The sequence below is a fragment of the Crocuta crocuta genome, unplaced genomic scaffold, assembly GCF_008692635.1.
Source record: "Crocuta crocuta isolate KB4526 unplaced genomic scaffold, BGI_CrCroc_1.0 scaffold87, whole genome shotgun sequence".
Taxonomy (NCBI): Eukaryota; Metazoa; Chordata; class Mammalia; order Carnivora; family Hyaenidae; genus Crocuta; species Crocuta crocuta.
Genome location: NW_027532166.1, coordinates 586,189 through 599,097, shown reverse-complemented (window position 1 = coordinate 599,097; position 12,909 = coordinate 586,189). Strand labels below are relative to the sequence as shown.

The following is a 12,909-nucleotide window of genomic DNA, read 5'->3' as shown; positions in this document are numbered from 1 at the left end:
GTATGGGGTTTGAAGGAGTCTTCTGGGCCCTGGTAGTCTGCAGAGCTACACACCCCCTTTCCAGAGTTCAGGAAGGACCCAGAGGAAGTTGCCATGCTCCACAGTCAATCAAATCCAATTTAAAAGTCACCGAGGTCTGAGCAATTTATTTAAATGCACTTCACTAAAAACTCAGATGGCTTGTCCATGTGTCAGGCTATCTGAAATCTCAGGAGATATTTTGTAACTGCATTAGAATTTTGGAAGTAGGAGGTTGTAAAGAGAAGGAAGTATGGCCAGACCGAGTCTGATAGAGAAGCAGAAGCCAGGAGCAGGCAAATTGAAGGCAGCCTTTCGACTGAGGCAGGTGCTGGGAGCCAGACCGAGGCTGAAGCGGGACCTGCAGGGAACACGAGAGCCATGGACCAGACTCTGATAGATAAGAGCCTGGCTGGCCGAGAGTGAGGAGAGGTAGGCAGGAAGACAGACGCCTGGCAAACTGGATCCAGGGTTCTTCCAGCATTATTGAGGGCACCGAGGAGAGTCCGAGGTCAGGTGGGAGGCACCTTTGGGAGAGGGTTGTAGGAACTGAGGCACACTCAGCCAGGGACCCTTTCATGCCCTCTGTAGCCAGCTCAGAACTCACTGCTGCAGCACCGAGAGAGGAGGTCAGGGTAGCTCTTAGACCCCCGAGTCTTGGAGGTATGCAAGCTAAGCCTCCACCAAGTGCTAGTTCTGTGTCAAATGAGGTAGTTCAAAAGAATAGGCCCTGAGACGACTTTGTGTTGAGTTTGAACAGCTGAAACTCAACCGTGACCTGTGAGTAAAGTCTGGCTGCTTTTGTTTATATATCATCCAAGGTGTTGGATGATGGGATATCAACAGCTGGCATTTTGTGTGCTGGTTTCGATTAAAGGCACGCAAGCCGCAAAATGTCTTTCAAGTTCAGAATTTTCTGTGGGGTGTTTACTTCTCTTTTAAGAGAGCAGACACTTTTATGAATGATATCTTGAATCCTTCCTCCAGTTATTGAGATCTATTTAGCTTTCTGCTGGCATGTGGTTTCTGAACCACTTACTTTGAGTCATTGGTAACATCCGTGGTGCCAACCCCCCCCCCCCGTGTATGCCATCTGTCTGTGCGTGAAGAGTTTTGACACCGTCCTGATCAGCCTGCAGACAGTTGTTGCAAAGTGGTGTCAAACTTTTCATCACCAAGTGGTTTTGCCAGCATGTTCTGTGGAACTAAAATGTGTATCTGTTCATTTCAAGTGGCCGTGTTGGAGTCTACGCTGTCTTGTGAAGCCTGTAAAAATGGCATGCCTACCGTCTCCCGGCTCTTACAGATGCCGTAAGTCAATCATCTGCCTTGGTTGTAATCTTCATAACTGTGCTGAACGCCAGCCTCCTAACCCAAGTGCCTGGCACCATGGTGAAGACGCAGTCCTTGCAGAGTTAGAGTGACCTGCCTGCTGTTGATCACCCGCAGCATGATATCCTGACCTTTCCCTGTGACCTCTCTGCCACCGTAGTCTGATTGCTCGGCTTTCACGTCCACACCCTCGCACGTGTCTCTCCCTCAGTGTTAGCATTGTGTGTGTGTACATGTGGCATCCGCTGACGGAGGGCCTCCCTGAGCGCAGTCCTCTATGGCCCTGTTTCAGCGCACCGGTTGGCCCTTAGCTGTGACTGGTTCACAAGTCACAGGCCTCAGTGGGTCCATGCTCTAGGAGGAGGGCAGCATGTTTCTTGCCTCCCATGCACTTGTTTGTTCCTTTGCTCCCTGGGTAGCATTTATTAAACATCTAACATGTACCAGGCATTGTGCAAGGAGCTTAGAGCTCAGAAGGCATTCTCGCTTAAACTGGGTTATGCATAGTTAATCAAGATGATTGAAATAGTACTTTGGGGCCTTGCCTCTCAGTGTATTTTCTGTCCCTTCTTGGCGAGGCAGCAGGGTGGTTAAGAAGGATGTGTCTGAGGTTAGACATAACCTGGGGGTGGACCTAGCTTCACCACTTCTACCTGGGTGACCTTGGGCAGGTTTCCTGCCTAGAAGCTGAGTTTCCTAATCTGTAAAATGGGGATAATAGTAGGACCCACCTCAGGAGCTTGCTGGGAGGATTTAATGAGAGGATTCCTAATAAAGTGCCAGGTACTTAATAAGTGCTTTTTATTTATTTATTTTTTAAAAAGGAGGAGTTCTCTTTTTTTTTAAAGTTCATTTATTTATTTTGAGAGTGTGAGAGAGAACATGTGAGTTTGAGAGGGAGGGAGAGAGAGAGAGAGAGAAAGAGAGAGAGAATCCCAAGCAGGCTCCACCCTGTCAGCTCAGAGCCCAGCCTGGGGCTCGAACCCACATACTGTGAGATTGTGTCCTGAGCTAAAATCAAGAGTCGGACACTTAACCAACTGAGCTCCCCAAGTGCCCCAATAAGTGCTTTTTAAATGTTCATTATGATTAATATTGATTCAGCTTATCTTTTGTGAGCATCACGTGCCACACAGTGTGCCCAGTGCTATGTCTGTACCAGCTTGCTGTAGAACAGATGTACTCAGGAGACAATAATGCGGGGAACAGGCAGGGTTTAGCTTGACGTGCATACAACCGGAGCTCAGAGGAGGTTGTGTTAAGTTCAGATTCCTTGTGTTTAGAGAGGGTCTGCTTAGCCCAGCTGCCATCCTAGGCCCCGAGGAAGCCGAAGCCAGCACTGAGGCAAGCACTGAGCCAAGCCCCTACCCCAAGGATGCGACATTTTAAAGTTCTGCTGACACTGGTATGTCCCTTTCCCAAGCAGCATCCTTTAACAGCAACGTGAATATGGAAGAATAGATCCAGTTACGGAGATAAGATAATTTTCACACAGACTGGTGGAGGAAAATGCATTTGTGGTTAGGGAACATTCCATATCCACGTTGATTTACGTGGGTTTGCATTTGCAGCCCCCCACTCTGAAACTCTTCCATTCTCTACCCCGTCTACTAGTGCTAAAGTGAATACAAATTGTTTTTTCCTCACTTACGTCTTTCTACCATGTGCTCTTCAGCCTTGAGAAGAATACTTGAATATATGAAGAGGTGTGAGCTATGTTCAGTTAAAATGTGTTATCTGGAAGTAAATGGACCTGTGGCCTAGATGGGGAAAGTTATGTCTCCACCTCCAGAGCCACTCTGGGAGCACTGTGTCATTTCTACTTGTGACATACTTCCTGTTTTTTAGAAAAGGGGGGACTCCTCAAGCAAAGACTCACATATAGCCATTTGGGCACTGCCCAAGCAACCATTTAAATTCTCCGAACTGTTTTAGTCAAAGCAGTTCAGAAATTCTTCATGCTGTTGATTTTAGTAACATAATATTTTAAAAAGACTTATTTTATTTATTTTATTTTTAGAGAGAGAGTGAACAGGGGAAGGGGGAAAGCAGGAGAGAGAGAGAGGATCGTAAGCAGTCTCCGTGCTCGGCATGGAGCCCCATGTGGTGCTCAATCCCGTGACCCTGGGATCATGACCCGAGCCGAAATCAAGAGTCAGACGCACAACCAACTGAGTTACCCAGGAGCCCCCAGTAACACAATTTTTGAAAAGAGAACTGATAAATTCTAAAAGCTGCTTTTTTTTTTTTTTTTTTAAGAGAATACAAGAAACAATTCTTAGAAGAAAATTATTTTCATGTTAGAGTCCAATCAGAACAGTTTCTTTCTACTTATACATTTTTGTTTTATTGAGCCCTAGAATAAATTTTATCCTCCTCTGGTGTTTTTAAAGGAAAATTGGTTCTTCTGGTTAGCAATATCTACTGTGTATATTATTTGCAATGTAATAAATATAAATATAACAATATAATAAAATAATAATATAAGAATTTGCAAAACCAATTTTTTTAAAGTGTTTATTACTTTCCTGTATAGCAGGAGAGGTCTGCTGCCCCACAGGGTGGGGAAATAGCCTGCAATACAGGGCTGCAATACAGACTGCAATACAGTCTCTTCCCGGTCACCCCTCTAATGTTAGGGGAGGGGCAGCGGGGGAAGGGGAGGTTCTGAGATTTTTCCAGGGTCACACTGGCTGGCCTGTAAACTCCTTTGAGTTTGTTGACATGCATGAAATGGTAGATTGGGCCAGGGTTGGGGGATGTGGTGGGAACCTCATGGGCTAAAGATGTCTCATTCCATTTTGATCTGAGGGGACACCTGGCTTATGAAAAACTTTTTAAATTTCTTTTCTTTACAGATTATTCAGTGATGTTTTACTAACCACTTCTGAGAAGCCACAGTTTAAGGTAAAGCAAATCATTTTTTTTGGTTTGTGACATATATGTTAAGTTGATTTTGAAACTTAGTGCTTTTAAAAAAATTACTGAGGAAGAATTATCATACAACATTTTCTTAGTTTCAGGTGTACAACATGATGATTCGATACTTGTGTACATTATGAAATGATCACCACAATAAGTCTAGTTAATGCCTATCATGATATATAATCATAATTCTTTTTTTCTTGTGAGAACTTTTAAGATTTACTCTCAGCAACCCTCACCTGTACAATACATTAATTAATAATAGGCACCATGCTGTACATATATCCCTGTGACTTATTTATTCTGGAACTGAGAGTTTGTGTCTTTTGGCCTGCTTTACCCATTTCATCTGCCCCCTTCCCCTCCCCAGCCCTGGCAACCACCAGTCTGCTCTCTGTCATCAATCTCTTCTCTATGAGTTTGGGTTTTTTTGTGTGTTGTTTTTAGATTCCACATATAGGTGAGATCATATTTGTCTCTCTCTGACTTATTTCACTTCGCATAATACCATGAAGCTCCATTCATGTTGTTGCAAATGGAAGGATTTCCTTCTTTTTTATGGTTGAGTAATATTCCATTGTATATATGCCCATTTTCTTTACCCATTCATCCATTGATGGACACTTAGATTGTTTCCATATTTTGGCTGTTGTAAATAATGCAGTAAACATGGAGGTGTATATCTTTTCGATTTAGTGTTTTCATTTCCTTCAGATACATACCCAGGAGTGGAATTGCTGGATCATATGATAGTTCTATTTTTAATTTTTTGGCACAGCAGCGTAGTATTTTGCCTAGTGGCTGCACCAATTTACATCTCCACCAATAATGTACAAGGTTCTCTTTTCTTCAGTTGTTATTTCTCAGGGCGCCTGGGTGGCTCAGTTGGTTAAGCGTCCAACTTCAGCTCAGGTCATGATCTTGTGGTTCATGAATTTGAGCCCCACGTCAGGTTCTGTGCTGACAGCTCAGAGCCTAGAGCCTGCTTCAGATGCTGTGTCTCCCTCTCTCTCTCTCTGCTCCTCCCCTGCTCGTACTCTGTCTCTCAAAAATAAACATTAAAAAAAAATTTCTTTGTTATTTCTCATCTTTTTTATAATAGCCATTGTAACAGATGTGAGATGATATCTCTTGTGGTTTTGATTTGCATTTACATGATGATTAGTGATGTTGAGCACCTTCTCATTACCTGTTGGCTGTCTATCAAGTTAGTGCTTTTTCAAAAAATTTTTCTTTAACATTTATTCATTTTTGAGAGAGAGAGAGACAGAGCATGGGCAGGGGAGAGGCAGAGAGGGAGGGAGACACAGAATCTGAAGCAGGCTCCAGGCCCTGAGCTGTCAGCACAGAACCTGACGTGGGGCTTGAACTCGCGAAGCATAAGACCATGACCTGAGCCAAAGTCAGATGCTCAACTGACTGAGCCACCCAGGCGCCCCAAGTTAGTGCTTTTTAAAAGCAAACAAAAGAAGGTACAATATTTTTTTACTGATGAATAGTTAACATACCATATCCTCTTAATTTGCATACATCAAAGTGATTTGATATTTTTACTTTTTTTTCTTTTTTTATTTTAGGAAGAGAGTGCAAGCAGGGGAGAGGGGCAGAAGGAGAGAGAATCTTTTTTTTTTTTTTTTTTTTTTTTATTATTTTGAGAGAAAGAGAGAGAGCATATGTGCCAGCTGGGGAAGGGCAGAGGGAGAGGGAGAGACAGAATCCCAAGCAGACTCCATGGTCAGCGTGGAACCCAGTGTGGGGCTCAGTGTCACAACTGTGAGATCATGACCTGAGCCAAGGGTCAGGCTTAACTAACTGAGCCACCTAGGTACCCGATATTTTTATACATTACAAAATGATCCCCACGATAAATCTAGTGACCATCTTTCACCACACAAAGGTATTAAAATATTATTGATTATATTCCATTTGCTGTATATTATATCCCCGTGACTTTATTTTATAACTGAAAGTTTAGGTACAGTATTTATAATAGTGAATGTTTGAAAACAATTGTAATGTTTTACAATTAGTGAATAGTTTAATAATTATGGTACATGTGTTTGAGAAAATGTTTTTTATCTAATAAAAGTCAAATTTATTTAATGTTTATTTATTTTTGAGAGAGAGAGACAAGAGAGTGAGCAGGGGAGGGACAGAGAGAGAGGGAAACACAGAGTCCGAAGCAGGCTCCAGGCTCTGAGCTGTCAGCATGGAGCCCAGCGTGGAGGCCTGAACCCATGAGCTGAGAGATCATAACCTGAGCCTAAGCCGGATGCGTAACCGACTGAGCCATCCAGGCATCCCTAAAAGTCAAATTTATAAAGACATTGTAGTAGCATGGAAAATGATTATTTGGGCTTAGGGAGAAAAAGCAGGATATAAAATATAATGTGTGAAAAGACTGTGTCAAAAAAAAAAAAAGGAATACGTGTGTCTAGAGAAAGGCAGGCAGGAAATATCCTGGAAGTAGCAGCGTCGTGTGGTATCATGGAAAGAAAAAACTCGGGTTGATGCCTTACAATCCTTTTTTCATACCAGCCATTTATCTGAGGCTGGTTTTCTCAGGCATGACATTTGACATTTTTGGCCAACTAGTTGTTTGCCGTGGGGGCTGCCCTGTGCATTGTTGGAGTTAGGTAAGCAACATCCCTGGCCTGTACCCACTAGATGCGAGCGGTACTTCACCTCACACATTGTGACAATAAAAAAGGTCTCCAAAAATGGTCAACTATCCCCTGGAAAGAGGAGGGGGCAAAACTACCCCCATTTGAGATCCAGTCATCTACGGGCCTAATCTTTGAGTTGATGTTTGCTCAGTGTGTACAGTTTCTGAGTAACACCTGTTTATTGTCCTTGGTCAACTAAGATGATCTACATGAGCACCTGGTTCAGGGCCCGGCTTTCCTCAGTGCTCACGGTTGATTTTGCTTTGGGCAATAGAATGAAAGCTGAATCCTTCTCTTCTCCATATTCTAAAAGAACATGTAATACTATTATGATGAAACTCAATTTAGGAAAAACAATGGGATGAGAGGATTGTACAGGAGAGGAAGATGCTTTCCTCTGTCTTGTTTTTGCCAGTCTGAGGAGTTCTGACAAAAATGGTTTGTTTGGATCTGAAGTAGGAAAGAAAAACTCTTAAGTTCTTCTCTTCTTCACTGCAACTCCTCAGGAAATATATTCAGCCTTGTAAATAAACATGCTCTCCCCAACCCTGAAAGTCCAGCCCAGGAATTATTATTAGACCTTGTTCTTTCTGTGAATCAGAGCATCTGTGCAGCAATGACAACGTGATTTTAAAAACCAAGGTTAATTTCTCGTATATACACTTTTTTTTCTGGAAAGATACACAGGAAACGGGTGACATTGGTTGCCTCCATAAAGGAGAACTAGGTGGCAGACTTTTTACTGTGTGTGTACCCTTTCAAATCTTTGAATTTTGAACCATATTACCCGCTCGAAGGTTTTTTTAAAAGAATAATAGTGACCCAAGTGTCTGTTTCCCAGGCCTGAGCTCCTTGTGGCTTGAGAAACAAATAAATTAAGAGATGACAGGCTCAGAAGCATACCAGGCTCAGAAGAGATGACCAGGTCGTAGTTAAGAGTATCTCCTGGCAGGAAAAAGCTTAATCTTGAGAAATTCAGAAAGTAAATCTTTCACAGAGAAAATTTTTCTGAAGTTATAAAATATTATAATTATTTGAATTTGTGTGTGTGTGTGTTCTAATAAGCTGTATACATTTTTTTATTTTTTATTATAAGTGTACAGTTGAGTAGTATTAACTATATTTACATTTGTTGTGTAACATATCCCTGGAATGTTTTTATCTTGCTAACTGAAACTCGAGACCCATCAAACAGGCCCCCTCTAACCCACCCCCAGCCCTTGGCAAATACAATTCTACTTTCGGCTTCTAGGAATTTCAGATGCCTCGCATGAACTGGAAGCCTACAGTATTTGTTCTTTTGTGACTGGCTTCTTTCAGTCAGTGTTGTGTCCTCTAGGTTCATCGATGTTGTAACATGTGACAGGATTTCCTTCTTTTTAAAGGCTGAATACTATTCCACTGGGTGTCTAAAGCACATTTTGTTTATCCATTCCTCTGTTGGTGGACATTTGGGTGTTTTGCACCTCTCGGCTATTGTGGATAATGCCGCAGTGCTCTTGGGTGTGCAAGTATCTCTCTTAAGACCCTGCTTTCAATTCTTTTGGATATATGTACCGAGAAGTGGCATTGCTGGATCACATGGTAATTCCGTTTTTAGTATTTGGGGAACATCCATGCTGTCTTCCACAGCAGCCACACCACTTTACATTCCCACCATCAGTGTGGTAGGACTCCGATTTTTCCACCTCCTCGCCAACACTTGTTATTTTCTGTTGTTTTCGGTGGTGACCATCCTAATGTGTATGATGTGAGATCTCATCATGGTTTTGGTTTGCAGTCCTCTATGATGAGAGGTGTTGATTAATATTTTCATACACATGTTGGGCATTTGTAAACCTTCTTTGCAGAAAGGTCTCTTCAGGCTCTTGACCCATTTTTTTGCCCTTAGATTTTCTTTTCTTTTTTTTTAGTATGTGCTGTTGAAGCAAACACTCCCTTAGATTTCCTGATCTTTTTTTTTTTCAGCTTTATTCTTGTATAAGTTATTTTTTTGTGTGTGACAAATCCATTTTTTAGTTGGGTTGCTTATTTTTTTGTTGTTGAGTTTTAATAGTTCTTTATGTATATTTGGCTATTACCCCCTTATTAAATATATAATTTCCAGTTATTTTCTCCCATTCTAAGGTTCCTTTTTACTCTGTTGATTGTTTCCTTTGATGTGCAGAAGTTTCTAAAAAGTTCCATCTGTCTGTCTCTGCTTTTCTTGCTTGTGCTTTTGGTGTCTTATCCAAAATCATTGTCAAATCCAATATCATAAAGCTTTTGTTTTGTTCTAGGAGTTTGATACTTTTAGGTCATTAGTCCAATTTTGAGTTAAGTTTTGCATATGGTATAAGGTAGGGGTCCAGCTTCATTCTTTTACATGTAGATATTCAATTTTCCCAGCACCATTTATTGAAGACATTGTCCTTTCTCTACTATGTCCCTTTTGGCACCCTAGTCAAAGATCATTTGACTGTACACATGAGGGTTTATTTCTTGGGTCTCTATTCTGTCCCTTTGGTTTGTATATCTGTCTTTATGTCAGTATAATATTATTTTGATTTCTGTAGTTTTGTATTATATTTTGAAATCAAGAGTGTGGTGCTTCCAACTTTGGCCTTCTTTTTCAAGATTGTTTTGGCAATTTGGAGTCCCTTGAGTATTACTTGAATTATTTAAAACATGTTTATTTATTCATTTTATATATTTCATTACTTAAAATTAGTAATGAGGCGAACATGTTGGGGATGCCAAAGGTGTCCAGGATAGTATTCAAGTGGGTATTTTGTAAGTGATTTTATTCCCTCCTTCATGATAACCAGCTGCTCCTTTATTAAAACCAGGACTTAAGAACATCTCTAGCCATTTTACTCAGTGGATTATGTACTTCTTCTTTCAGATTCCCACAAAGTTAAAAGAGGCATTAAGAATTGCCAAAGAATGTATAGAAAAAAGACTAATTGAAGAACAGAAGCAGGTAAATTGCTAGTAGTCCCTTATTGCTTTTTCATCTTTCGGTGCCGTGGTCTTCACGGTGACTTACTTTTGACTGGTTGTTCATTCCATATACATTTCTTGCGTCCTTGCTCTGAACTAGACTCCATGCTCAATGCTATTAGTCAGTCCTTCCCTCATGGTGCTCAGCCTATGGGGACAGCAAACACACCCGTTAAGGGTGGTCATGCTTTCTGGTTGGGGCAGGCAGGATAGTCGTGGGGCACTGTGGTCTTTGCTCTAAAAGTGCTGGGAGCCCCACTTATCTTCTGTAGAAGAGGGGAAGGCAGGAAGGAACAGGGAGAAATGAAAAAGGGTTTCACCTCTGGCATACTCCTTTCCCAGACATCCAGACCCGAGCTTGGAGGCAGACAGGCTGAGCAAGGAAAGCTTTTCATCCAGATAATTTGATTTGGCAAAACATGTTAGAGATTTTCATTAATGTAGTACATACTTACTTTGTGGTGAATTGTGGTCTCTTAAAGATTCACCAGCATCGAAGACTGACAAGAGCTCAGTCTCATCATGGATCTGAAGAAGAGAGGAAAAAGAGAAAGATTTTAGCTCGAAAGGTAAGCCTGCTGTCTCCGAATTCTCTCTGTAGATTCTTGACCACATGTGAAGAAAGTTCTAGGTTAATAGTGCACGTTTGGTTAAAGACAAGATTTTGTGCTATGTCTCCTTGAAAGCTAAAACTAGTTCCAGATGACTGGTTTGCAGCTTTTAAAAAAGAGCCATATAATATCAGCAGAGAAATGGACCATATAGTTTCCTGGCTTGCTGGGCTGATTACAACCTAATGTAATTGGGGAGAATGACTGGCCTGAGAAAGTACACTCAGCATTCTTGGTTTTATTTTCCCCTTTGTTTGTGGCTTGTGGCTTCTTAACTGTATTAAGTTATGAGGTCTAATATGACCTTGTATGTAGCTAGTTTAACTTTGTGCCTGGAAAATATGTGTATTCTAACTCTCAGCTTCAGTGTATTTATTCTTTACTTTTTCCCATCTCTCTTTTATTTTTGAAGAAGTCAAAACGGTCTGCTGTTGAAAATAGTGAAGAGCATTCAGCAAAATACAGCAACTCCAATAATTCAGGTAACTGGTTAAAGATTATCATGAGGCCCGGACCCAAGAGTCAGGACTTGGAATCAAGTTTTTTGGTTTCTGGTAGCCAGAGATTGGGCAGTGTAGGAAATAGAAGAACTTTGCCCTAGTGAAGGATTGTGACGACATTCACGGGCTCACAGGCCTCAAGTGCTAGACGAATCCTCCGAGGTTATGGGGTAACACAGCCCCATTAATGGTGAGACTTGATCAACCAACGGTGAGCATTAAGCCATGATTGGAAAACCAACCCAACTTAACAAGGCGAGGCCTCCTGTTTGTCGTGGAACCTACACTAACAGAGACAACCCTGAATCCTGCCCTGTACTCTGGTGCCCACATGGTGGGAGGATGTGCCCTCGTATGTGGGTTAAGGAATGGACTCAACAGTGTTGGGGTGGGTGGTGGGCAAGAAGCATCCTTCCAGAAGGGCCGTGGTGGTATAGAGAGCACCATCCTGAACTGGCAGTCATAGCCACCACTCCTGGCCGCCCCTTGCTCAGCCCTGCTGGCTTTGGGCCTTAACGTCTCCATCTTTGGAAATCAGAGCCAGATAAAATGACCCCTTGGAAACTACCAGTTCTTCTACCTTATGCACCTTTTGAACCTTTTTTTTCCTTCCACCTTATGCATCTGTGAGGTAGAGTTCCACATATGGAAAGAAAGGCTTCATCTGACCCCAGCCAGCTTCAGCTTAGCCTGGAGGGCCAAGGAAAGGGGAAGTTTTGTTAGGTCGAGGGATAGCTGCATATACTTTCAGGCAGGAAAGGGCGATGCAGGGAGACAGAAGCTGAAGATGTATGAGAGAATGGTAGGGGGGGCCGGAAGGCCAAGAGGTTAGCCTCAGGACCCCAGCTGTCAGTCTCTCCAGGGAGGAAGCCCATCCATCTCTTCTGGGATGCAGGAGCCAGGACGGCGGGGTGAAGAGCCAGAGGCATTCAAAAGTGGAAGGAAGGGAGGTCAGCAAGGGTGCTCCCAGCTCGTGCCTTCTCAGGTCTTCTCTGCACAGTCACTGAGGAGATGGCTGCCAGGAGGCACAGGACCTGAAGGCTGGACCAGCCGCAGCCAGAGATCACAGGCAGTGTGGAGGGGCTGGAAGTTGGAAGAGTTGGGCTGGGGGAAGATCACCCACTCCAGGAAGAGGGGAGAATGTGCTGACACCACTGCCTGCAGCGTTCAGCCACAGAAGGGAAGAGAGGCGGGAGGCCCCAGTGAGGCCAAAGGCCTACTTCTCAGGTGTAGCAGCTGCTGTGGCTGGCAGGTAATTCCAGAGCTGGAGGTCGCTTTTCTCCACGGTTGACACAGGGGACATGGGCCAGTCTCTCTCATCATTAGGCTGAGACTCATGTCTCCAACCAGCATGTCTGACAGACATTCTGTCCAGCAACTAATTCTTTCCAAGCAGAGAAAGCCCGGCTCAGTGTCCCCCACCTTCCCAAGGCCCCGCCTGCCTGCAAGGGTCTGGGCCAGATGCAGCCAGATGAGATTTCAAGGACTCCAAGACGCCGCATCCTCAAGGAGTTCAGGAAAGCCAAGTAGCATTTGGCGGAAATGTATACATTATCCCCAGACCCCACCGGAATTGCAAATTCAGTCTTTTCCCCTTTAAAATCTATGTTAGCACAACAAAGCAGTGGGAAGACAGGATGGGTTGAGTTTTGCCTCTATTTTCATTAAAATGCCTCTTATCTTTAACAGTGGTGAGAGCATATTGTGTGTGAATAGTGAAAAGCTACTTGGCTTGAGGGAGGTGCGGTTTAATTCAGACATTTTTCCTCACGCCCAGTGTCCATGCCAGGTCCAACCTGTCCTATGGGCGGTAGGTGAGTTGACGGTTGGAGCTTCTCAGGGGCATGATCACTGCCTCTCACCCATCCCCCCCCC

General features: G+C 43.1%; 1 protein-coding gene across 7 annotated transcripts in view; it reads left to right on the top strand.

The window, feature by feature from the left end:
- Window positions 1-12,909, top strand: part of PXK (PX domain containing serine/threonine kinase like) — a 49,895-nt gene that overhangs the window by 25,441 nt on the left and 11,545 nt on the right. For all 7 annotated transcript variants that reach the window (XM_077776773.1, XM_077776777.1, XM_077776772.1 and 4 more), the window contains 5 exons: window positions 1,251-1,329; window positions 4,209-4,257; window positions 9,826-9,903; window positions 10,406-10,492; window positions 10,947-11,016. In XM_077776773.1, the coding sequence (XP_077632899.1) occupies window positions 1,251-1,329; window positions 4,209-4,257; window positions 9,826-9,903; window positions 10,406-10,492; window positions 10,947-11,016 (363 nt within the window). The remainder of the gene's footprint in view (window positions 1-1,250; window positions 1,330-4,208; window positions 4,258-9,825; window positions 9,904-10,405; window positions 10,493-10,946; window positions 11,017-12,909) is intronic.